Here is a 27636-nt window from a genome sequence, read left to right as displayed (position 1 = left end):
AACCATGATATCTGAGTTTCTGTATGTCACAAACTCACTGAACATGATCTTGAGCACATTGCTTCAGTAATGGGAGTAAGGTGGAGCAGCCACAAATGTGGATACTTATACATTGGTACTTCTAAATAAATTATTATTGTTTTAGATGTGGCTTCTCTTTTGCTAGCCTATACATCTTGGAAGGGCAGGGCAAAAATAATAAAAGGTTGTGTTTTGATAATCAGCTCTAGACATAAAAAAATACACAACCATTAAGATAGATAGATGATAGAAGATAGATATAGATAGATAGATAGATAGATAGATAGATAGATAGACAGACAGACAGACAGACAGACAGACAGACAGACAGACAGACAGACAGACAGACAGACATAGATAGATGGATGGATGGTAAATAAATAAAAATATAAGTCTGGACCTACCTTGGGACCAGCAATGCCATCAGAACCAGGGAAACCACGGCTTCCAGGAGCACCCTGTGACACAGGATTAAGATAATTATTATTGCTTATTGATTAAGGAAAACATTATTGCTGCCAAATAACCTAAAAGGAGATCTGTCTTCTAAAAATGCCAATATAAAGTCATTAATTTTATTTTTCTGTGACTAGATAAGGACAATCGCTACAGCTCTAATAACCAGCATTCTACTAGAAAGAATGAAAAGCTGAAAGGCAGAATTATCACTAAATGCCAAATTCAGTTTCAGGATAAAATCCTTTTCTCCAGAATTATAATTCAGTTCCCTGCTTAAGAGTCAAAAGTACCCATTTGTCATTTTGCCTCTTGCCTTAAATTAACACATATGTCTTGCAAATAAAGGACAGGCTATAAAAAGCCACTGTCATGTAGAACAGAAAGCTTAATCTCTCCTAAGATATTACCAGAGGAAATAGTAATGCCCTATTTTAATTTAGTTTCCTTTGAAATGTTGCGACACACATTGTTTTATGGATGGCTTTTCCTCAGCAGAACATTCCTCTGACTTATTAAAATTAGCTAAATCTTCACACTGGCCTGCTTCATTTCTCTTGTAATTTAGCTTAGCCAGGGCTTTTTTTCTCATAGAACGCTCAGAACGGAGTTCCGGCACCTTTTTTGGATGGAACCTTGTAGGATAGGCAAGGCGAGTTGTATGACATGTGTGAGTTCCGGCACCTTTTTCTTTTACAAAAAAAGCACTGAGCTTAGCAATTCTCAACCAAACTAACTAAATATTATGAACCTGTAAGGCAGACGTGTCCTTCTGCACATGTTGGTCTAAATGGATCTCGGTATCCAAAGTTTTAACAAACAACAAACATTGTTACATACACGTTCACCAGCAGGTCCAGGCAATCCAGCAGGTCCTGGCTCACCACGGGATCCTCTCTTGCCTTCTTCACCAGGTGGACCAGGGGGGCCTTGGACACCAGCAGGGCCCTAGAAGATAGTGAAGGATAGAGGTAAGTTTGTGGGAGAGGTGAAATAAAATCAAGAGAAATAAAATTACAAATGCATTTAGGTGCAATACTTACAGCTTCACCTTTAGCTCCAGCATCTCCTTTGTTTCCAGGAGCACCAGGTTCACCCTAAAGTTATTAAGAAAAGACAAAAACATACATGAGATACTGAATATATCTCACTCAGTGCAAAAATTCAGCAGTAGATTTGTCTTATTCTATATCTTGCAATAGAAAAAGGCAATATTAAGTATTTATTAATTTGTATTATTATACAAAACAGGGAAAACTGCTGGAAAATGTTTATAAAAAAATTGGTAGTGGGGAATAGAACTAGGGGAAAGAGATCTGTTAAGATAATTTCCAGCATGCTTCAGCTAATATACGTAAGTATCATATGAGTACAAGAAAGTTGTGGGATTTGTGAGCAATAAAACTTTGGTCAATACTTTTGGAATGGTTATCTTCAAAGCTCACATTTCCATACCATCGTATTGCATGTTTTTATAACTATCCCATCTGGTCAACAAATCCATTTATTCTGAAGTATTGCACATTTTAAAATGTCAAAAGCCAATGTTTGCTGGAAAGGGTGGTGGGATCTGGTGCCAAATCAAGAAAGCTGGTGTTCCATCCAGAAAAATATTCTCTTCTATCTTCATCAAAGTTCATTTCTGGATAACTGGTTACATGAATTTAAGTATTGTAATATAAAGCCCATGACAGAGAGGCTTTGCTAACAGAACATTAAATATATATATATATATATCCTGATTGAGTAATGATATGGTAGAATGGATTCTCTATCTCTTTTAGTGGCTAAAGAAGTTGGGATTTACATTATTATGCTGCTCTACCACCCACTTATCACAGAATAGCTACCTGGGGGATCTAGATGTTAATCTGTACAATAGTCTTAAAAACAGAGGCATCTGAAATCCACATGGTCCCACCTGGTGCCCTCTAATTCTCATTACTAGCCAATATATAATTCAAAATATTCAGGTGACACCAATTGACAGTTGATAAGACTAAAGGTGAAGAGCAATTGGGTGGCACTTACACTATTACCCTTGGGACCAGGAGCACCAGAGGGACCCTGAGGTCCAGCTGCTCCACGAGCACCGGGGAAACCAGGAGCACCAGAAATACCAGGAGCGCCCTAGAAGAGGAAACCAGAGAGGTTTAGAGCAGTGGCAAAATGAAGACAATAACAAAAATGAAGAGAGTTCTTGGGATTAGAAGATACTTACAGGTGAACCTTTGGCACCGGGTTGGCCATCAGTACCAGGATTTCCCTAAATCAGAGGGGGGGGGGGAAATACAAATTATTATTATATTAGTTCATTGAATGTATAAGTCACGTCTTCTGTCTCCTAGGCTGGCACACCATGTCATAACTTTCACCATTAATCTTGAGAACACTGAAGCCCTGCCCGAGAAATAAGTGAATACATGCATTTAAGAGTTCTATTAAAATTAAGAAGTGAAACATTTTTTAACGAATCAGAAGCATGGGAAAAAAGAGGAAATTCTTACAGCAGGGCCAGCAGCGCCAGCAGGACCAGCTGGGCCAGGCTCACCACGAGCACCTTGTGGGCCTTCACCACCGCGAGCACCTTGAGGGCCAGTTTCACCCTGTGCAAGAAGAAAGTGGAGATTTATAAGTATGCAGGCCTCCCTGAGTTGATGCACATCTTTCTCCCTAGTCAACCCCACTGCATCATGATTAGTCTTTCCAAGACAATTTCATCTCCTACTCTGTTGTATTATAACACTATCCTAGTTAATCAGAATTCATGTCCTCCCAATCCCATCCTATCAGGCCTTACTCTTGACACACACATTTCAGACTCTCAGGGCCTGTTCTACGTAATGGAGGCCTCTATATAAAATTTAAAATTTATTCTTACATTGTTGAACGTTGTTGCTACTTTTCAGATGCTTTTATTTTACATTATTCAACTAATATTTAAAGCTTGATTATGCAGCTCTTTCCTTCTTATGGAAAATACTGAAATAAGACATAATAATGCCAGCTTCTCACATTTGCCCCCTAAGCCTTATCTTTGCTTAAGCCAGCAATCCCTTTTCTGCATCTAAACCTGGACTTACATTTATTCCCCCCCCCCCCCCCGATTCCTAAACAAGGAACTCTTGAGGCTTCTCAGCATTTTAGCAAACTAGAACGGAGGGAGCTTAAAGCAGGAACTTTTTCAAGCCAGGCATATCATTTCTGTCCATATATTTTTCCTCCAAGGAATGCTTTGAGGCCCACTTGCTAAGAAAGAGTAAGGTATGGTAGAGGTTGATGCCTTCATTGATAAAGAAATCTGAGATACATCTCTCCCAATCTTTATTTATTGTCTTTCTTAAAAAAAGAGAAAAACTAAAAAATTGGCAGCCAAATTGAATGGTTTTAGTACTTTCATAACACAAATACATTGCAATGGCAAGCTAGTCAGTCATCTTTCAAAACCATTCAGAGTCACCCTGAACCAGGAGATGGGCAGAAAATAAATTCAGTAATAACAAAAACAATAATAATCATCTTTACCTTAGGACCAGCGGGACCAGGGAATCCGGGAGGACCAGCTGGACCAGTGGGACCCTGTTAAAAAAAGGAAGAAATTAAGAGTTGATTATAGAGCATTTTCATACTGTCCCTAATAAATAGTTCTTTAATACTGCTAGATCTGCATTAATTCTGGCCTTTGAAATAAGGAAAAGAAAAAACAGAGTCAAGGCAAACTCTCTAGAAAAGAAAAAAAAAGAATATCCTCATTCAGGTCAGAAAACTTAGAAGATCATGCAATATAAAGACTTCCTAAGGGAGAGGCAAATGAGAGAGATACTTACTGTGGGACCGGCAGCTCCAGCAGCACCATCATTACCACGAGCACCCTGTAATGCAAAAGAGGGGAAAGGGCATTTGAATTACCTGCAAAATCACATAAGGTCTGAAAGAGGATACTTGAATTGAGCCCATAAAATACCATGAATACGTAGCAATTTAAAAGTTCAGAGGAATGCACTTACAGCTGGACCAGCAGGACCTGGACGTCCTCTCTCACCGGGAAGACCACGTGGGCCCTAATTGGAAAGAAACAAGGGGAAAAAAAGATTAGTTAAAAGTAGTTACTTTCATCTAGATCTCATTCTTATACCTTTATCCTTTCCATTAATTTTAATTATATCTAGCATTTATCATATTCTTCCCAAAAGATCAAGTTTCTCAATCTTAGCAACTTTAAGATGCATAGACTCCAGCTCCTCAGCCAACACGGCTAGCTGGTGAATTCTGGGACTTGAAGTCCATTCATCTTAAAATTACTAAGAGAAACATCAATCTACTGTATTCTTCTAAAAGTGTCATGTCTTAAGTCAGTTTTAGGAGTTCACTCTTTTATTGGGAAGCCATAGGGGTTTTAGAGAGCTATTGGAATTATACTGTCCTACGTCTAGGATTTAACATTAATTTTTAAGACCTGTCTTTTCCCAGATATACGATGTGATCCTTTTTTTCTCACTATGTGGTATGGATCTGCTTATAAATATATTTAAAAGCAAATGGAATGGCATCGTAGAGTCCATTAAAATTTGCCTTATTCAAGTACTACTAATATGGAGTTCTGTTAAAAATTTAGCATTCTTCCTACTTGACAGTCCCTTGTATTCTTATTATCAAGTGTTTTCCTTTATAAACAAGGCTCAGTTAAGGTTGAATTTAGAAATGACTTCTGCATGGTGTTTCAGGTTTGTCTTCTGTTAATAATACTGTGGAAATAGATTATCTGATTTTATTGGGCACCCTTTGGCCAGAGTTTACAAAAATGTTACACTGGACATCTTTAAATATGGTAGCTGCATAATTCTCATAATACTTTCTATTCCACTATTGTCTTCTCTGTTTGGGTGTCAGTGCCACTAGGTAGGCCAGACCAGGAAATCAACTCCACATGAAGGCTAAAACTACTTACACTGAGATGGCATGTACCTTGAATCTTCCAAGTTTGATTATGCTATCTCTCTCCTCCTTCTTAAACCCCAGTAAATTAGGAATTGCCTGAGTCACTTCTGAATTTTATCCCACTAAGCTGGACTTAAAAAATGTTTCAGAACCTTTTGCTTAAGTAACAATTACTGTACATCTCTGTAAAGATCACCTTCCTACTACAATGGGTAATCAGTTTTCTGGGGTTTCAACAGACAGTCTTGATATTTCTTATAGATTTTGCCCCAGACAAGCAATTTGCACGATATGCATTGTATCAAAGTACCACGATACAATTAGAATTCTCTTTCTCCATGGCAGATTTGTTCATGTAAATTACTCTATTGGTATATAGACTATATTTCTTAGAGAAATGGATCAAAGAATGGTGAAAATATATACTCACTACTTGTCCGGGAGCACCATTTTCACCAGGGCTGCCAGGTTCACCCTAGAAGGGAAGAAAAGAAGAAATATCAATACCAGCTGTTAAAATGGATGGAGGTGGAATTTTGTATCAAATAAAGGCATGTACTTAAAATGAACGCCTACCTTAGGGCCTGCAGGACCAGCATCACCTTTAGCACCATCAAGACCACTGAATCCCTAAATATGATGGGGATAGTGTGTATTTATTATTAATAGATAATAAGAAGGATGAAGAAGAGAGAGATTAGGAAACAAAACAAAATGTTCAAAGTTAGAATGGCACTGAAAAAAGTGACTTATGACTTTTTTACACTTATGACCAATGTAGCATCCCCATGGTCATGTCATCAAAATTCAGTTGCTTGGCAACTGACTCATATTTATGATGGTTGCAATGTCCATGTGTTATATGATCACCGTTTGCAACCTTCTTACAAGCAAAGTTAATGGGGAAGCCAGATTCACTTAACAACCGTGTTAGTAACTTAAAAACTGCAGTGATTCACTTAATGACTATGGCAAGAAAGGTCATAAAATTGAGTAAAATTCACTTAACAAATGTTTCCCTTAGCAACAACTATTTTGGGTTCAATTGTGGTCATAAGTCAAGAACTATCTATATTATATTAGAAACATCATTTAAATGAGTTATAGGAACTAAATGCTAAGTGACTTTGGGTAATGTGAGTCCCAGGATGGATGAATTCTTAGGAACCAGAAAGATATACAATGTCCAATTTTTAGAAACTAGCTAGGTACTTTTTTAAAGAATCTGTTTAATGGACTTGTCTACTTGTCTACTTATACAGTATATACCTAAATTCACTTGACTATGTGGTCTATATTTGTGGCCATGATGAATGCCAGGAATGATGGAATAAATGCTTTCTGGCAATGACTACAAACACTATAAACATTTTGAAAAGTGCAATTCCTAAAAATCTTCAGAAGACATGCATACACAATCTAAGTTGTAATTTAGCTTTGGCAGACTTTGAATTGTAGAATTTGTGAACTATGCCGAATGTTGAAGGATTGAAGCATGCTTACTCTGTGTCCCTTCATGCCTGGGAGGCCAGCAGTTCCAGGAAGGCCACGGGCACCCTGAAAGAAATAAGCAAGACATTTTTGAGAACAAAGAAAGGAAAGAATTATGACGATTCACTTTTCATCATGTGGCCATGGTCAGGTCTCTATTTCAAGACTAGCCTGCTACAATTACACTTATCTATGACAATGAACTGAAAAAAGGGATTTTTTTTCTTATTTAGAAATCAAACTTTGCTAGCAAAGTGGAGATTTCAATACGTGAACTTATCTTCCCAAACCGAGTCTTTCAATTGTCCTGATACATACATGTGAGATTCCATTTTTTTCCACAACCCATTTCATTATTAAAGCTTTGTTTTATCCTTTTTATGATCAAAAATAGGTTTGTGTTTGAGCAGTTGGACAATATATGATTCATCAGGACAAAACAATTTCTGGATAACTAACCCATCATTCCCGCCTTCATCTACGGACAAGACATCTTACCTGTGGGCCAGGAGGACCACGCTCACCAGCACGGCCAGGTTTTCCAGCTTCACCCTTGGAGAAAGAAAAAGGGGAAAAAAACTAAGCTAGTGCTAAAACAGTGATAATTAAGAAATCAGAGAGTTGTGTTTTTTTTAAAAGGACCTTAATTCTCTCATCTGCAAAAGAGATCTTTAAGATTTGCAGAAGCCAATAAGAAGTTATGGCTTGAAGTCTGAGATCTCTGATCTTGACAATGCAAACAGAAAGTTGAAAGGAAAAAAAAATGTGCACTAATTAAGAAGTTCTAGCTTGTTAAGTTACTTGGACTCCACAAATACCAATTGAGGAATTAGCATATTAGACGGCCCTTTGGATGGTTTAATAGTGTATTTTTTTTTGGGGGGGGTGTTAATATAAAAGTAATGGCAAGATCAAGGATGTAGTAAAATTGGAGATCTGCCATTCACTGCAATGCATAATAGGAGGACCAAAGAGAGTGAGAGAAAGTTTAGACCCTCCAACTCATTTTTGCTCGTTTTCTACTGCTAGACCTGCATTTTTTTAGAAGACAAGACAGGACTGATACACCATGAATCAGTTCCCTCAAACTTGTAGATTCAGAGAAGCCTTTATGTTTGTCAGATTTGCTTGGAAGGTGCACATTCTATCTGTGGATAATTAGTGAAAGAAATGGGTGGTTTCCCCCCCAAGCAAAGAATGATATAGTCACTCACATCATCTCCATTCTTGCCAGGTGGACCAGCTGGACCACGAGGACCCATTGGACCCTAGATAATTTATTGAGGAAAAAAACAAAGGCATTAGAATTAGAATTAATACATCTGTGCTCCTATTTACAACCTTGCTGATATATCTTAAAGAACAGAGACTTGGACAGAAGCCTTTCTGTAGCATGTTTACGTTCAAAGACTATTCTAGGTAATAAAAAATAAATTTTAAAAAGACAACTGCAAGGGAAAAAAAAAGTGAAGACTGTTCTGGCTGGCCATAATCATAATAGTTTCCCCCATCCGCTCCCCAAAGGCAAAAGAAGATCAAGCAATACTTACAGAAGAACCAGGCTCTCCAGGCTCACCGGGGGGCCCTTGGAAACCTTGGGGGCCCTGGAAGTTTAAAAGAGGGGCATATATGTTAAAAAGAAAGCCATTCCAAAGAGCGCCCCTATTTGTTCTGGGCTGCATTATTGAGGATACCTAAACATTTTCTGCCATATCCCAAATATGCTTTTTCAAAAGGCAACTGGTCTTTCTTTGTTTTTTTTTCCCCTTGAAGATGTTTCTTCAGCTTCTTGGATGAAAAGCAAAACATCTTCAAGGAAAAAAACAAAGGAAGCCCAACTGCCTTTTGAAAAGCACCTTTGGGACAACATGACCTGGATGACTGAGCATCTCCATAGACACTTTCAGCCGTGGACCTTTCCTTTCCGTTCCTGACTGCTGCCTTCCTATCTTTAGTCCTGCAGTTGGCTAGGCATGAAACAATTCCTTTCATCTGTGAAGCTGACTATTTTCCCACGCTGTTAATTTACTGAATTTCTCTATGCTCCATTTTCATTATTCTAATATAGACTGCAAATCTCTGTTAGGGATATGTTGACCCAAAGATCACTGAGGCTGAATGGTTGACTGTGGAGCAAATAAAAAGCACCAAAATTTGAGAAAATAGAGCAGATCAAAGAGGAATTAAATCCTCTATCATATTAGGATTAGATTTAGTGTAGAAGGAATGGATTTAAGAAAGCCTTGTTTATTTATTTATCTACAATAAGCAAGTTCTGCAAAGCAAATGATTTTATGTTTAGTTCTCTGAATGAATGCATATTGTGCATTTCTAAGTTTAAAATTGTACAAGGAAGGTGGCATCTCCAATATCATAGAGGGAAATGAACGTAACTTGTCTTCTTTACTTGTTTGCAACTCTGGATTGTCTGCAAAGATTGTAAATAACAGTAGGCCTTCCACAAAAAATTGCTACTAACACCTTTGCTCTAAAAAAACCCCCAAAACTCCCCTCCAGTTCTGTATGGTATTCTGCACAACTTAAGCAGAAATTTTGTACTAATTTTGAATATGTGTGGCTGATATTCATTAATAACTGAGCAGGCATAAAATTCTTGTTGTCTGCAACATGACAGTCCTCACCTTTACAAAGCCTCTGCTCTTGAAAAGAGAGGAAGGAATAAAAAGGTTTTGAAACAGTCCCCTTGACTATAGTACCAAATTTACATATTTTTGTTATAGAAAGTTCATTCTTAAAAAGGAAGACTTTTTACTTACAGGAGCACCAGGGGGGCCGGGAAGACCACGGGGACCAGCTGGACCCTAAATATCACCAAGAAACAAATAGTCAGCTTAAACTGAATTTGTACAATTTCTCCTTCAACTCGGATATCTATGTTCTTGAAGTCTATATAATCATCCTATTGCCCTGATCTTGTTTGATCATTTTGAAATGTTCATTAACCATATATGGTTTTGTTAAGGAAGCCTGGCCTTGTATATCATTTTCTAAATTAACTTTCTTCATTCTTTTCTAAGCAGTCTTTTCATAACTCATGGCCCAGTTTCAACGTCCACACTGATTTTCAAAAATGCATTTTATAATGGCTATGTTAACAGTTAAATGTAATTTGCAATCTCTCTAGTGATGGGTGAGTTGCCATTAGCTTTTGCTTAAGGTGAAGCATAAGGCAAAATGGATCAGTCCCTCTTGAGCAAAACAAATGAATATTGCTTTCTTCTTTTCAGAAGCTAAAAGTAGGCTGTACATTTCTGCTTCACTTAAAACTATATTAAAGGATGGATTTAAGCCATGGTTGTTTCAATTACTTTTTTTATTACAAAAAATGTAGCTATAATAATCACAGCTTAAATTCAAGCTATTGTCTTTAACTGCAATTCTCCATTCAGTTAAGAGGACAATGTAATTATAGTCTTTAAGAAGCCACTGTAACATTATGGTCTTAAATCCCACTGATCGCAATGACCTGCTTTTTGTAACTAAAGTGCCTCTGCTAGTTGTATAAAGTTTTATTATAAATCAAACATGCTGTCACTATGGTCCTTTATTAAATGAGTGAATACCCATTACTTGAATTTCCTGTCTAATTCCACTGCTTTTCTGCAGTACCTTTTCCTACAAAATAAACCCCACAGGTGAACCTTTGCTTCTTCACTGAACTCTTCTGAGGATATCTGTATCTATATCTCCATAGATTCAACTTCTGGCCTTAATAATTATTGAACTAAAAAGAGTCAACTTATTCATACCATATAACTTAAAGTTGATTAGCAACTTTCAATGTTTTTCTTCTTCTTCCTCCTCCTCCTCCTCAGTCATCCCTTCCCCCTCAACTAGCATCTTCTCCAAAGATTGGAGGACACCAGAACTTACCATTGGACCAGGAACAGCAAGACCACCACCACCAGATTTTTCATCGTAACCGTAAGACATTTGTGAAGCAAACTTCTAGCAGAGGAAAGAGTGAAAGGAGGTCATGAGAACAGGTACTTAAACATGAATGCCACATAAGTAGATGGAATAACCAAGTTAATGTTGCTTACTCCGCCAAGGCCAAGGGGACCAGGGGGGCCTGGAGGTCCAGGAAGACCAGGTTGTCCAGGGATGCCATCTCTGCCGCGGGGGCCTGTAATTCCCTGAAAATAAATATAGCAAGAAGTCAGACGTTGCTATTATGAAAGTATATTCTCATTCATGGGCAAGATCAGAACTTGTTGAAAATTCCCTACAGCTCTGCAAAATTTGGATGGAGGATACATTAACATTGCCCATAAACCTTTTTTTTTTTAAAAAAAAGATGACTACAACTGGGATGGGAATTTTTTAAAAATATTAAATAATAGTAACCCTGTAAAAGTAACCTTTGTAACTCATGTAAAAGTCATGTATATTTTTTAAAAATCTAAAGTTAAATATTAAAAATGTCACGAGGTTTTAATTTTTGTGCCACTTTATCTTATTTTTATTTTAGAAAGTTATAGCAAGTCAGTGAAACTGGAGTATACTTCCCATTGGATGAGGTGCAACCAATGTTGCCATAAATTAGTTTCACTTTGAAGATTTTAGGGACAGAGTAGTGTGTGTTTGTAATACAAATCATAAAAATATAGCAAATGTGTATGAGCAATTATAGGCCAAACTACCTATCTCCCATATTACATTGCAGTATTACAAAATGTTTTGTCATACTTTTGAACATGGCTTTTATGTTTTTATCTTTAAATTTGAACTACAATCAGCCAAACCTGTAGATACCTACACTGTCTCCTTTGGGGCCTGGTTCTCCTTTAGGACCCTGCCAAATAAAAAGGAAAAAAAAGTGATTATTCATATGCTACATGAATAAAAAAATGATATAGCTAAAAAACTGAAGTTTGGATTGCAAAAAGAAAAAGAAAAAAGAAAAATAATAATTAATTTACCTCTACACCGGTGACTTCTGGGTAAGCAGGAATAGAATCTTGAATATAAAATATAAGAGTATTAAGAACCAGAAATTGTGATCAGTTTAACTGTTTTTTTAAGCTTCTATGTTTTCCTGTCTATCATGAGAGGTTTTTAATATAATGAAGTTTATGTGTTAAACATGCTTATCAGACTCACAGTCTTCTGCTGGATGAATGCAGTTAATTTCAAAAGATAATAGAACATTAAAAATCCTATGATCATTGGCCTAATTAGAAAATGTGATATATCATATAATCATATATAATGCCAGCCAGAGTTCAAATTGCACACATTTCAGAAAAATACAGTACTACTCAATTTCCTTTCCATGATATGCCACTTTGCTATGCAATAAAGCTTTGATATGGTAGCCTGAAAGCATCTTGGCCAAGCTTCAGTTTTCTCAAATCTTGCCCAGACCCATAGATGTTATCTTTCTTGCCAGCTTTCTCCCTGCCTGCAAATGATTTTCATAAATATTTATATTAAATCCAAATGAATAGATTGAGATGGAAAGAGATCAGAAAGTGGCCTTGGGAAAGAAGAATGATTTGCCATTAGTATTTCAAATGAAAACACAGTATTAAGTATTAAGTAACTATATGGGTGACAAACAGATTGTTGGATAAATAAATGTTAAAACTGAATGCTTAAAAGATGATTGGTTTATATAGGCATGGCTGATTAGTTTTTAAAATTAGATTATTTTTTTTACAAGCGAAGAAGGATGGAAGTGGATACATAATTGGAAGTAAATGTAAGTACTTCAAGTAAATGGTGAATGGTTTTGACTAAAATGGACTAATAATGGATAAATACCAGAGTATATGAGAATGTGTGAGTGACAGTTCGGGCTGTCAGAAGAAAGTAGAGAAATGGGATGGGATGACAGAGTAGATAAGAAGGAGATATACTGTAGCTCATACCGGATCCAGGACAAACTGCACAACATTCGCCTGGAGAAACTATAGCATTGGGGCACTTTGACACATCTGAACACACAATGACATCACATACTGGGTAACCATGTTCACACAGGCACAACACACACTTTTCAGGCCTCCAATATGCTTTGTCTTTGTAGATTTTTCCATTGTGTGTACAGCTTCCAGGTTCGACTGTAGAAGATGACAATAAAAGAAACAGATGTGAACAGCTGTTCTTTGGGCCAAGGGCTAACAAGGGTAGCAAAATGGAAGACATTTCAAGAACAGTGCCATTTGAACAACACATACGTGTTTTGGTGTTTTTCTCAGCATTTGTTTTCTTTTCTTGCACTGTTCTGACTTGATTCTCTGTGGGGGTTTTTTAAACCTCATCTGCTTTTCATCAAGCACAGTTCTATGACACAGGAAGCGAGCTCACTCCACAGTAACTCTTTCCAGTTGCTTTGGAATTTAAACAAAACCTCTAGCCAGTTGTTAAATCCAATGCGTAACCTCAGCATTCTGGCACTGAAGCCAAACCAAACACAAGGCAAGGAAAAATAAATTAATAATCTTTTGGGGGGAAAAAAGAGAAAGAGATGGGGAAGAAGAGAGAGAGAAACAAAAATGGCGTCTGAATCGAAAGATGATTCATGAATGGGAAGGAATGGTTTCTTATCAGTAACGTGTGCTTTTGGGAAATTGAATCAAAGGAATTTCAGAGAGAAGGCGTAGTGTGTGAGAGCCATGCAGGGCAATTTCCACAAGGCAGGTGCAATGGACTTGGATGAAATATTTTGTTAGCTCTGTGCATGTTATACAGAGTAGACCTAGCTAAGCCAAGAGTACTAATTAAAGGAGTAAACCAAAATAAATATTTTTTCTAATACATGTCATTTCAAATATATATATATATATATATATATATATATATATATATATATATATATATATATATATATATATATATATATATATATATATATATATATAAGAATACCATAATTAGAATACCTGATATAGAGCTAGGTGCTTGTAAAATTGAATACTTCCTTTTAAAAGAGTGTATAGTTTCAATGCCAGACTCCCCAAACCAGAAAATTATTTATTTCATTTTGCACCAGTGGATGAGAAATAACAAGATGAAAGTAAGCAGTTTCTAGGAAATGCTTTTTTAAAAAAGCAAGAAGAGAAAATGGTCCACAGAGATTTAGGAAAATAAAATTTCCCTGAACAATGCAATAAAACTACAAATTATCCACAAGATGGCAGCAAAATATCCACAATTTGAGATCTGAGGTCACCAAAGTTCTCTGCTAAGGCATGTCAATTTTCTTTCCTTCCAAAGTGGGCAGGAGTGGTGTTCAAAAGGCATATTTAATCCTTGACTCCAGAAAGAGTCTCACTTTGATTGATGTCGATTCCTTTCAAGGCCACCCCCACAACCCAGTTGAAAGGCTACCTCGCATGGCTTGGTAGCCAAAAGCAAGATAATTTCTTCATGGCCACTAGATGGCACTACTGGATATTTTTGATTAGAGGCGGTAAGTCCCTTGAAACCTTCGTCGTCCAAGAGGCTTTGTCTGTGAAATGATGTCTAGACTTTTGTGCTTTATAGATTGCTGAAACATTTTCCTTATGAATCATTTTGGAGCTGCCCTCCCCCCACCACGCACACATACACACACACTAAATGGTTTTGTGATAGCTTCTGCAGGTTTCTTCAGCAAGGTAGTACAACAGGCTTGTTTTCTATATTTCCGGTGGCTCACAATCTTTATGCTTTAGTTTTCTAAGCAACTGTCCAATGACTTTTCCATCATTTGCTGAATACCCCTTTCCTGTCCCTCCCTGATGACAGCCACTCCCATTCCCTCTCCCAAACTCTGCTTTAATGAACTTGGCAAGACGGCAGGGCAAGGCTTTGAATTGGTCCAACTTGTTGTTTTTCCCCAAGGCAAAGAAAAAAAAAGGGGGGGACCAAAAAACCCCCCTACCATGCCTAAGGCTGTCTGCAGCTGCTTATGTTTGCTCTTCGAAAGGTTCATGTTCTCCATTAAATACTGCACTATCGTGGATATAAAAGAAGATAGGTGAAATAACGATTTTTCTTTTCAGTCTTTCAAAGGTTCTTTCCCTGCATTCAAGGCAGTCTTAAAAGTTTCGGGAAGGTCAAGGAGATGTACTGATCTTTCCCTCTTGACAACAACAACAGTCTCAGAATTTATTATCACATACATGTACTTTCTTTGCCCAGATGTATTTCTCTACCTTTCAGTTATAGCAGATATAAAAAGCATTTCAATTACAGCAAAACAGATGACAAAGGCTATCAGAGTGAAAGTCGATTAAAGGACCATACATACCATCTTCTTCATCTTGGCCTTTGGTGAGTAGAACAGTTGCTGCTATCAAAAGCAGTAACCGGGAATCCACAAAGCTGAACATGTCTAAATATTAGACATGAAGACTCTTTGTATCCTGGGTTCTGCTTTAGTGTCCAGTCATACAGGGACGGTCTGCTTTATGTAGTTCCACTCCAGACCCCAGCAGAAACTTCCTACTGACTCTGTCAAGATTTTAGGTTCCCTTTTTATATGGTCCAATGTCCTAGAGGTGGATCCCTTCTTCGCTTGCTTCTGAGTGTTGAAGGGGGGGGGCTGGATTTTGGGCCAGCCTCTCAGCCAATCAGCAAATGCAGTCTACCCTCAGACACACACACAACACACACATGCATGCACCCACTCCCACAAAGTTGAGAAGCCAAGCCAAGCCCCTTTTTATCCAGTCTCAAAAGAATGGACCATGTTAACTTCCAAACTAGTGGAAGTTTTCATTTGGCAGTGCGCTTTTCAAGAAGAGGGTGGACTAGAGAGGGTATGAACTGCGGGGATGTACATGGGGGAAAGGAAGAGGAAAAAGGAAGGCAAGTTTCTTAGGAAAGTAAGAGCTACAGGAAAGTTCAGAAGAAGAGTGTTACAAAAATCGAATATCCAAAGGCATGCAGTTACAGAAAATTGTACGCTGGAATTTGGAACTCCTGCATGATCTAATAAAGCATCTATGAAGGTGGGGCACCAGAGGGTGATATAGAGCAAAGCATGCATTTCTTTCTAAATAGCTTTTCTTCTCAAAATATGAACAAAGCAAACTTTTAGAGATCATGGGAGCTTTCATTAAATATCCATTACTGTTGGTCTTACTATGATTTGCTTAAGTTTGGATGATTATTTTTTTTGCCTTCCTCCATTTCTCTCTCCATTTCAGAGAGTTGGAATAACTTATTTAATTTTTAAAAAAATAGATATAAATGTACGAACAGTGGAAAAAAAGGAAAGTGATTTAAAGGTACCACTGCAGTTTCTCCTGCTTAGAAAACATCCTAAAGAAATGGGGAGAGATTGCAAAATTATTAATAAAAAAGAAAAATAGAAGGGCAAAATCATGAGATATTCCTATGATTTAGCAGCTTCTTCTGTGCTGAAGGACTCTAATGTGTGTATTGAGTTCTTTGACCCACCAATGTGTCTCTATCCACTTCTTTATTCCTACTGATGGGAACTGCATGTATGAACTGTTCCACACACAAAGCTCACAGTCCAGATACCTCTACTTATTACTGATTGCAACAGAAACTTTTGAACCTTATCTTCAACACATTGTCCTGGAAATTCTTTAGAAATCAGTAGTACATAAATCTGGGAAAGACTGTGATATAAATATTATTTTAATGGGAACTTTCATTTAAGTCAATACATTGAGCTGAAACATTTCGTTACCATATTCTGGTTCTTTAGCCTCTAAATATTGCAACTATGTACACATGGAGAGGTATCTACATATCTGTTTTGTTTCTCTAAACAGTATTATATAGATTAACCCTGTCAGAATGTCAAGATTTGTATGGTCAGGATAGACTTGCAGCATATGAACTTAACATGAATAAACACATTTTAAAGTACTTTAAATTTAAAGTTTTTTTAATTGAAAATAAAATGTTATTCATGACACAGTCCATTATTTTATTAGCAGAGATGAGACTTAAATATTGATAAAATTCACTTTCCCCACCCATTCCATTATTTTATTGATCATTTCTTCTGCAAAAATTTAAATGGAAATTGTAACAATAACAAGCATTTCAAAATATAAGAATACGTTTTTTACAATTTATTATTAGACACATTGCAGCTTTTTGTTTAAACCCTTAAGGCATCTTCCTACTGCGTTTTAAGTAATAAAAGAAAAAAATGTTATTGGCAAGGATCCATAAGTGTTCAAAAGCGCAAAGAGCCACGTTGGTTGGAAAAAGAAGCACCATTGTAACGACAGCACATAAGATACAGTACCATTTTTAGAAGCTGCAATTACGGGTGTGTTTAAATGTGTGTGTATTTTTACCAGCTATGGTAAACCATACCTTTCAACTCCTGGACTCTAAAATGAGGGTCAGAAAGCTTCTAAATGAGGGACATCCTGAGACAAAGCATTTTGGAATAAGAGACATCAGGAGAGTTAGCTTCCCATGAAGAAATAAAAACGCAAAAAGTGTATGACTGACGAAGTGGATTGCTAAATATATTTTTTTTAAAAAAATGTTGCCTTAGATATTTAGGATTTAAGATGGGTTTGTGACATCGGTCACTATTATCCTAAAACATGATAAATGTCTGCCAGTCATACCTTTTTAACAAAAAAACATTAGAATGCCAAGTGGTCTGAAACTCACTTTTTGAGAGGAGGGGAACAAAAATTCCCCCACACTTGCTGTAAGTCAGGTAGCACATACATTTAATAAATAAATTAATGAAAACTTCAGCTACGTTGGCATTTGACCCTAGTCATGACAACAAAATGGTATATATTGTGATGTCACAATGCAAGCACTATGATAGTTCATTTTGTCATTTGCCCCTTTTCCCTTGCCTGCCCCTGAGAACACCGATGTTCAGCTGGCAAATATGCCAAAAATCAGGGACACTAAAAAGCTGAATGAGATCTATAGAACATGGAGCTTCATCAATAATATTAATCAGAGTGCCTTGACTGAGCTGAATACATAGCAACAGCAGTTGTGTTATTTTTCAGTGCCTATAACTATGCACAATGCAAAATAATAATATAAATCAAAGTGAACACAACTCACTAAAATCCAACTGAAGATCACAGCTAAAACAGAGACTTACTAATCAGAATGGCCAATAACATTTAAGAAATATTATTAAGACCTATATCTAAAATCTATTTTAGATTAAGATCTATATCTAAAATAAAATAAATATTAAATATTATTAAGACTTATATGTAAAATAAATACTTAAATCACAAAGAAGTACTTAAATCACAAAGCCCACAAAAAAGAAATGTAGCACATTTTAAAATTTTGATCAAACTACAAGTGTAATTCCAGTAGAAGAGTTCATTTCAGAACAGATTACTAATGAGAATACATTTTAAATATAATAACCTTTAACATATCCCGGACTACAAGCTCCATTCTCTCTACTTGCTATTGGTGTGCTAATGGGTACAATATAAATGTATTTTTTTAAATTATAGGACAATACTCTTTTATGAGCTGCCCAGGCTTATAGTTACAATATGAGAAGCTACATACTGTATCTTGAAATCAAATCAAATCAAAAGATTGATTAGTAGTTGGAGTTTTGTTACATTTTCAAGTGGTTTGGTACCCGTGGACAGAATGTCCTCTTCTGTTCTCATTATTGTCCCCAAAGTTTGGAGTATCCTCCCCAAAGTTAGGGAGAAACAATCACCAAACTTTCACCATATACCACTTCTTTATCAGGCTTCATTTTTCATTGTACTCAATGAGAATTTGGGTAAGAATAAGAAGGACTAGGAAATGTTGCTGATACATACATACACACACACACACACACACACACACACACACACACACACACACACACACACATATATATATATATATATATATATATATATATATATATATATATATATATATATATATATATGCCAAAAATACCTTTCAACTCCACTTATAATAATGTTTTGTATAATAAACTGAATAATTAGTTGAGCATAATTTGGATGTGGCTTATAGTGCATTGCCATTTTAATTTAATTCTCCTTCAGTGAACACAGAGTTAGTTTATAAAGTGTTTGTATGTGCAATTAGGTCTGAGGGATAAACTAAGACTACTGCTTGTGTAGTTCCCCCACTTCCTGTGCTGTCTTACAGCAACTTTGACAGGTGCTGATATCACTTAGTTTTTAGTATTAAGTTACCTCAATCCCATGCCTTGGGTGTAAATTTTGATGAGACATGACATGGGTCTGGTCCAGGTGATCTCTGGTCAACAGCAGAACGATTTTTATGCTACATGCTAGGCAGGGGTGGGATTCCACCGGTTCACACCACTTCGGCAGAACCGTAGCAAATTTTTTTGTTGCCCAGGCCCAGAATGGACTTCTGGAAGCGCCATCCACACAGAGAACCGGTTGTTCACATATTTGAATCCCACCACTGTTGCTAGGCCTTGTAGAGTTTGTGAAATGATGTTCTGAGGGAGAACATTGTGATGGTCAGATCATTCTATATTGTACCTGTCTGTTGTTGCCTCACTTGATCAGTGCAATAGAGAGGGCCAATTTAAACAGCCCACTTAAGTGACTAATGCATCTAGGTAGTTTCTTAAGCATATTTATGGACATTCCCAGCAATTCAATGGTCCCCTTGATATTTATTATACAAGAAACTTCCCTCTATCCCCTCCAAAATGCTGATTTTCATGAAAAAAGAGAAAAAGACGACTCATGTCTTTTTTCCAGCAAAACCACCCAGAACTCTGGTGCTACATATTTCTATTAATTTGCTAAATGTTCACAGTATTTATGCAAATAAATGCAACTTTTCGGACTCTAAAATCTAAAATATTGTCTTTACTAAGTCTACACTGAGGTAGATTAAGCCTGCTTCAAAATGTTATTATGAGGATAAAATATACAAAAATAAATAACACCATTCCACGTACATCTCTTGTAAAACTCACTATGATTCTGGGCCAAATTGCTGTCTCTGTAATTTCCCAGAATGGGAAGTTCCGAAAAACAGAGACTGTTTTTAGGAAAGCATCATGGCATTCAGTAATGAAGCCTAGGTTCTCCCTATAAAAATTTCCAGGTTCAGTTCTGGCATCACTTGATTCAAATCCTAAGAGATCTGCTGACCATTATTGTTTTTGTGTTAGGTAGCCTCAGTTGCACAGAGTTCTTAAAGAAGAGATCGCAGATGACCTATTAACTAGCAGTGCTAATTCCCAAGTTTTGAAGTCCCCCTGAGACTTGGCTTTCTTAGTAGGGTTCCTGGTCTCGCAGTGTTGAAGCATGGCAGCTAAAAATTATTTAAGGTGAATTTTAGATTTAGATCTCCTATATTATTTTCTTGGATATTTTGTGCAATATGGAAATTGTATTAGGATGGGATCGCAAACCTTAGCTAGTTTGCTATCCCATCAAATGACTTTGATATCCCCCAAGTCAGTCCTGATAATGATCATAGAAAATGTGAAAATGGGTCCCCTTTGGTTGCCTCTCTGTTTGTTCATCTCCCATACAATACTCCCTACTCTTTAAGACTTTAAAATCCAATGCATTCTTCTAGGCTTTAAAAGAAACTTAATATACAAATGATACAAAAGAGAATCCATGAGCTTTCAATGGACTCTCTCTGACTCTCTCTCTCTCTCTCTCTCTCTCTCTCTCTCTCTCTCTCTCTCTCTCTCTCTCTCTCTCTCTCTCTCTCTCTCTCTCTCTCTCTGTGTGTGTGTGTGTGTGTGTGTGTGTGTATTAACAGGCTGCAATTAAACACTCAGAGAACTCCACCAAATCAGCTAAATATTTTTTTCTCTTTTAGCCACATTCAAAATATCTGGCAGGCTTCCAAGACTGTATCAACGTACCCCAGACACGTTGCAGGAGACACCCCCCCTCCCTCCTAGTCATGATTGCTTTTTTGGAAACTTGTAAAATCTGGATCCTTTCCAGAGTAGATGTGTCTTTAATTTTTGCAGCATGACCAAAAGGAAAAGAGAGAGTGAGACAGAGAAAGAGAAAGAAAGAGAAACAAGAGGTTGGGTTAAAAGTGGGGGGAAGGAACGCCACCTCATCACTTGCTCTAAGCAGTTTGGGCTCTGGAATGTGATGGGTTTGCCGGAAAAGAAGAGAAAATGAAGACAAAAATACAGTGCAAAAGGAGGGGGCAGGATAACCGTCATTCTTGTTTTAAGGGGAAAATGGAGAGAGAGAGAGAGGGAAGGAGGAAGGGAGAGAGAGAGAGAGAGAGAAGCAGTCGATGCAACAAAGCTTGACTGCAATAGAGATCTATAGCAGTATACTCTGGAATTAATACAGGTATTCGTCAACTTACAACCATTCGTTTAGCAACCATTCGAAGTTAGAACAACACTGAAAAAAGTGACTTATGGCTGTTTTTCACACTTACAACCATTGCAGCATCCCCATGGTCAAAACTGCAGTGTCCCTGGGTCATGTGATCACTTTTTGTGATCTTTTGACAAGCAAAGTCAATGGGGAAGCCAGATTCACTTGACAGCTGTTTTAGTAGCTTAACAACTGCAGTGATTCACTTAACAACTGTGACAAGGTCGTAAAATGGGGCAAAATTCACTTAACAACTGCCTCACTGAGAAACAGAAATGTGGAGCTCAGTTGTGGTTGTAAGTTGAGGACTAGGTGTAGTCTTATTGTGACGTGTGTAATTTTTAGATAGCAATATATAAACCTTCACTTACTTCAAAATATAAGTTGGAATTTTATTAGGATCTCTCCCACTCATTCAGATGAGTGAAGCTCTAAGAATTAGCCGCAAAGTCTCCCCTTAATGAGTATGGAGCCTCTGGGCCCACATCTCATCATAACTGTGTATTTTAATGTATATCTAATGGATCACTACATTTCTCAACAACAAAGCCCTCTGAGAAGCCATTTTCAATAGATATGAAGAAAAATAATGAAAGATATTTTCTTGTTCTCAATTGTGTGAATTAATTTGGTTTTGCAAAAAAGAAAAAAAAGAAGTGATTGCTTTGATAACCATCTTCATATAGGCATTGAGGGAACATTGATGAAGCACTGAATCCAACTTCTTGGGGGTAGAATTGTAATCTAAGTGTCGTTTAGTTCCAGGTGAAATTGTTGGGGAAAAAACCTGCTACACTGGATACATTTTTTTGTGAATTTCAGTATGATCCAAGCGCAACCATCTGTGGGACCATTTTTTAAAGCAATCTGAGGCAATGCATACTTATTCAAGAATATCTTCCACTAGGAAGATGTAGTTCCGTTGGCATTTCTATTACATAAAATTACTGCATATGTGTTGAAGACAAGGGAGTTCCTGGTGTGCAGTTACTATAGATCCATCAGGATGGACTGCTACAGCAATCAGAAACACTGTGATAAAGCTATAGTTGTAGAGGTCTCAATCATCTGTCCTTAGTGCTTTTTTTGTAAAAGAAAAAGGTGCCGTAACTCACACATGTCATACAACCCACCTTGCCTATCCTACAAGGTTCCATCCAAAAAAGGTGCCGGAACTCCGTTCTGAGCATTCTATGAGAAAAAAAGCCCTGTCTGTCCTACTGATACTGTAAGGAACTCAATTGTCCATCTAAGTAAATCCTAACATATAGCTTTAAGTATGCCTACCTAACGTATTGTACTGAGTATCTCTATGTGCCTGTTTCCCATTAAGTCAAAGCCCTTGGTGTGAGAAGAGATAATGTGCTCCCAAAGAACACACTTGATTCTCAAAACCCAATGTAGCTCAACTGGAGAGGATGAGAGAGGCAGAGTTTTCCTATAGTGACCCTTGGGGATGAGATAATGAAGCCCCACTCCAGTTATTATGTCTCAGCACACAGAGAGGATGAAGTTCTCATGGCAGAAGGATACACAGAAAGAAAGAAAAGAAAGAGAGAGAGAGAGAGAGAGAGAGAGAGAGAGAGAGAGAGAGAGAGAGAGAGAGAGAGAAAGAAAGAAAGAAAGAAAGAAAGAAAGAAAGAAAGAAAGAAAGAAAGAAAGAAAAGAGAGAGAGAGAGAGGAAGGAAGGAAGGAAGGAAGGAAGGAAGGAATGAAGGAAGGAAGGAAAGAAAGAAAGAAAGAAAGAAAGAAAGAAAGAAAGAAAGAAAGAAAGAAAGTCTTTTGGAATGCACCCAGTCCCTGAAGGGTGTTATAGAAACATGGTAGAATGAAAATAATTAATAAACTACTTAAATGCATATACGTTTTACAGGGGAAAAAAGGAAAGGTTATACTAGAGTTGCCTTGTGCATCAAAATGGGGTAGAGTGATATATTATAAATGAAGCAAACATTTATTTTGAAACATTGTGAATGTTCATATCAATCTCCCAAAGCCAATTAGTACTACAAATGTACTGGCACCTCGTGGCCAAGAAGCCAAAGCTTATCTGTAGATAGAAAATGAAGTTAGAGAATCATCTGAAAAAGAAAGTGTAACAATAATGACTGACCTCCGTTGGATCACATGTAGTGGAAAAATGCTCATTCTTGAAGTCACAAAGAGACCAATAGTAAATGACTGTGTCCAGGAACAAAAAAACAATGAGGAGAAATAAGATATTGTACCAAACTTCTTCCCCTTCCTAGTGTTATTCCTGCAGGTGTAAGCTCCACTTTTCAGATCTACAAACCACCATCTTGTACGATAAAATGCAGCATCCAGGTCCAACTGGGCGATTTTCATGTCTGCATTTATTGTCTCTTGTCATTGTGATATTCAGTACAATGATATTATGTTGAACTTAATCTTAAGTAATGCCCAGAATGTTGTCAAAGATATAAAGGTTGTTGAATTAACTGGGAGTAATAATTTTAGCACCTACAAATAAAGTTACCAAAAATGTACCATGTGATCATGTTTGATTTCAGAAGAAGACACTTCCAAAAATGAGGTGACTGGCAAAAGGTTAAAAGAGAATAAAAAGGATAAATTCTTTCTGCAAAGCTTAAAGAGTAAAAAAGGTAAAGGTAAAGGTTCCCCCGCACATGCGTGCTAGTCATTTCCAACTCTAGGGGCCAGTGCTCATCTCTGTTTCAAAGCCAAAGAGCCAGCGCTTGTCCGAGGATGTCTCCGTGGTCATGTGGCCGGCATGACTAGACGCCAAAGGTGCACAGAACGCTGTTACCTTCCCACTGTAGTGATCCCTATTTTTCTACTTGCATTTTTACGTGCTTTCGAACTGCTAGGTTGGCAGAAGCTGGGACAAGTAACAGGAGCTCACTCTGTTATGCAACTAAAAAATAGAAACTCAGTTAGAATGTCTATCTCCAATCATGAAATATACCCTGAAGTACAGAAGAGAGACCAAGGTAAGTACCAAGCTAGGTAGAAATACTATATTACTAAAAGCAAAAAGCATTATTTTCCATATAATGAAAAATCAATACCAAATTCATTCTTGATAAAAGATACAAAACATGTTAACATGCCACATGGTAAAAAACATTAGGACCAATGAGAAACAATTTTCAAATATATATTCAGAATATGAAATCAATTAGAGAGACATAATAATGCAAGGATTAAACTGTGCTTAAAAGGGGCTAATGAAATAGCATTGTAAATAAGGAGTTACTTGTCTCTGTCTTCACTTCTGAAATCATTGCACATGTGCCCAGGACCAAGCTGGTTTTTCAAGAGGAAAATCAGAATAAGTTTCACAAACTAGGTAAAGAGAGACAATACTATCAATGAAACATAATTTTCCCATAAGGACTGGAAAATAGTCAGTGCATCCATTTTTCATAAAATACTTAGCAGCGATAAACGAAGCTTTAGGCCAGATGGTTTAACATTTCTTTCCCTGGGAATGGCTATGTATATCACTAAGCAGAGGCAGGGAAAATTTGTAGAACAAACCTCACTGGGAACCATCTAGACAAGGAACCAGTATGACTTTTTGCAAATATACGGTAAGTCTTGTTACCCTTCTAGATTTCTCTAAAAGACTGGGAGTTTTAGATGGACATTTGATTGAAAGAAAAAAGACTGAATTGATGATTTATGGGTTTGAGAATTAAAAGAATCAAAAAGGAAAGGGAAAAAGTAAGATTTATTTATTTATTTTTATTTTATTACATTTATATACCGCCCTTTCCTGAAGGATTCAGGGCGGTTTACAGGGCGATTAAAAAACCAAGATACAAAAGTTAAAAACAAATTTAAAAAAAATTATATTTGTCCCTGCATAAATAAAACCCCAGTTAAAATAAGATTAATCCTCAGCCTGGGCCAGAGAGCTTGAAGAGCCAGGTCTTCAGGTCCCGGCGGAATGAACGGAGGTCGGGGGCAGTCCTCAGCTCCACTGGCAGCTGGTTCCAAAGGGCAGGCGCCCCCACTGAGAAGGCCCTATCCCTGGGTGTCGTCCGCTGGCAATCTTTAACCGGTGGCACCCTGAGAAGACCCTCCCTGTGGGAGCGCACTGGACGAAGGGAACTTGATGCCTGCAGCAGGTGTTCCCTCAGATATCCCGGACCCAAGATGACAGTTACTTGGTGGAAAGAAGAGTGGAAATTATAATTCTATGCTCTTTTTTCTTTTTCTTGTTTTCTTTTTATCTTCTTTTAATTTTGTATACTTTTATTGTACTTAAACATTCTAATTAAAAATAGAGGATGTCAAAAAGCACATAGATAAGAATGACTGAACAAAAATTGTATACCAATGAAGGACAAAATTGTATATTCGGTTTTTCAAAACAAATTTCTGACAACGTCCCTGATCAAAGCTTCTGGGCAAACCCAATTGTTACAGGAGAAGATGACACACAGTTACTTGGTTAAAAGTAGGAAACAGAGGGTAGGAATAAGAGAGCAATTCCCACCCTGGCAGGATGGCTCCATGGAATATTAAGTAGTTCTGGGTTTTGCATCTTAGCAAAGGTAAAGGTAGTCCTTTGTGGCAAGAAAAGTCATAAAATGGGACCAAATGTCTCACTTAACAACATAAATTTTGGACTAAGTTGTGGTCATAAGTTGAGGACTATCTGTACTAAAAAGGGTTGTAACAGTTCCCGTGTGAAGAACTTTTAGCAGTTTACTTATTTATTTATATTTAATTAATTTCTATGACTGCCCATTTCACTAAATGACTCTGCCATAGAAATTAAACCTTTTAGCTTTGAAGAGCATATGAGGATACACAATAGAGGAATATTAACTGCATGGCACAGTTAATATGAAGTTATCCCTCCTCTCTCCCAATGATAGAACCTGAGATCACCATATAAAGGAAAGATGGAGACTCGGGAACCACAGAGCATCATTAAATAGTGGCATTCACCGGCAATTGCAGTAGCAGCCAATTCGAGGTTTTAAACAGTTGATGTACCATTCGGTTCTTTGTGGCTATTCTACTGTTAAGTAACATTCCTTAAATACTGGTTGCTAGGAAGTGACAGTGGAAGGGGCCACTGCTCTTCAATCCAGGTCCATGAGCTTCTCAGTGCATCTAGATGGCCATGTGTGAGACAGTAGGCTGAATTAGATGAGTCTATAGCCTGATTCAACTGGGTTCTTCTGCTAGATATTTGCTTAGTCTTTTTATGTTCCTCTTGACCAGGGGTAGGCAACCTCGGCTCTTTTATGACTCATGGACTTCAACTCCCAGAATTCCTGAGTCAGCATCTGATTTTTAGCCCTCTTTTAAATGTTGTTAAAGTAGTAGAGGACAGGAAGGCCTGGAGGAACGTTGTCCATAGGGTTGCGATGGGTCGGACACGACTTCGCAACTAACAACAACAACAACAAAAGTAGTAGAATCCTAATGGCAACTACTCATTCAGTAGTCAACAAAATAATTTCTTTTTTGGACTTATACTTGGAGTTACACTAACATTAACATGAAGTTAAAGGGCTGTGCAGAGGCAGACTTTCTTAGCCATGAACCTCACATTGTAGAACAGTCTATTCCCTAAGGTTAGGGTGCCTTTTGGTGAAGCTATAACAATTATCTTGTAGTGATGGTTTTTTGGATGATGTTATCTAGTTTGATAATGAAACATCTGCAAGAAAACCACCAAGCTCAGAGACCATGAAGGATCCCAACAATGAGATATTAGTTTTTACTAGGGATGTTTTGGTTCTATGTTTTGTGATGCATAAACATACATAAACTAACCAAAGTCATTGGTGGCATACAAATATATGAAACTAACAATCAAATACCTAACTAGTTTCCAGGGTAGTGTGAGAGAAACAGTGTAATTTGTACTTACTGTATCCATGTTATTTCTAAATGCACATTTTTATGTGGAGGACAACCAGAATTGAAACCACTGTGATATATATATTAGCACGTGACATCCTGAACAAGTCCGGCTATTAAAAAATCTGCTGCTGTATGTCTGGATCTTATTTTTATTTATTCTTGTGCAACCTTGGCTCAAGTTGGAACCCCAAATTATTCTTCTTACACTATTGTATCTCTTCTATGGTAAGGATAACAATAATGCCTAAAGAAGATATGGACTTATAAAAAGCCAACAATTTGCAAATGAGACCTTCTGACACTTATCTGCTAGCTCTTGAGAAAACAATTACTAAGGCATGGTATGTTTTTATCATGCTTTCCATCCATTATTGTTATATAAGTGCATTCATTTATATTCCTGTCCTATCCTATCCTACTTTGTCCTTGAATACATGTTCTTGCATGAACATTTCTTTGTCAATGTTGATTGTACTTATCTTGCTTTATACTAAGAGATATGAATGTGAGATTTTGAAATGGATATAGTTTTCTGATT

The 27636-nt window shown here is 37.2% G+C and overlaps 1 protein-coding gene across 1 annotated transcript in view; it reads right to left on the bottom strand.

Moving 5' to 3' along the window:
* Positions 1-15338, bottom strand: part of COL1A1 (collagen type I alpha 1 chain) — a 40917-nt gene extending 25579 nt beyond the window's left edge. The window contains exons 1-22 of the mRNA XM_083378968.1: positions 15167-15338; positions 12801-12992; positions 11850-11887; positions 11687-11722; positions 10971-11063; positions 10801-10875; positions 9684-9728; positions 8457-8510; positions 8121-8174; positions 7405-7458; positions 6919-6972; positions 5992-6045; positions 5846-5890; positions 4485-4538; positions 4305-4349; positions 4003-4056; positions 2985-3083; positions 2699-2743; positions 2509-2607; positions 1521-1574; positions 1318-1425; positions 426-479 (exon numbers count right to left, since the gene is read on the bottom strand). Of these exons, the coding sequence (XP_083235094.1) occupies positions 426-479; positions 1318-1425; positions 1521-1574; positions 2509-2607; positions 2699-2743; positions 2985-3083; positions 4003-4056; positions 4305-4349; positions 4485-4538; positions 5846-5890; positions 5992-6045; positions 6919-6972; positions 7405-7458; positions 8121-8174; positions 8457-8510; positions 9684-9728; positions 10801-10875; positions 10971-11063; positions 11687-11722; positions 11850-11887; positions 12801-12992; positions 15167-15248 (1488 nt within the window). The 5' untranslated portion in view covers positions 15249-15338. The remainder of the gene's footprint in view (positions 1-425; positions 480-1317; positions 1426-1520; positions 1575-2508; positions 2608-2698; positions 2744-2984; positions 3084-4002; positions 4057-4304; positions 4350-4484; positions 4539-5845; positions 5891-5991; positions 6046-6918; positions 6973-7404; positions 7459-8120; positions 8175-8456; positions 8511-9683; positions 9729-10800; positions 10876-10970; positions 11064-11686; positions 11723-11849; positions 11888-12800; positions 12993-15166) is intronic.
* Positions 15339-27636: the final 12298 nt, after the last annotated feature.

The sequence above is a fragment of the Vipera ursinii genome, assembly GCF_947247035.1.
Source record: "Vipera ursinii genome assembly, chromosome: Z".
Lineage (NCBI taxonomy): Eukaryota > Metazoa > Chordata > Lepidosauria > Squamata > Viperidae > Vipera > Vipera ursinii.
The sequence above is the reverse complement of the archived record's forward strand: the minus strand, read 5'-3'. Positions and strand labels throughout refer to the sequence as shown.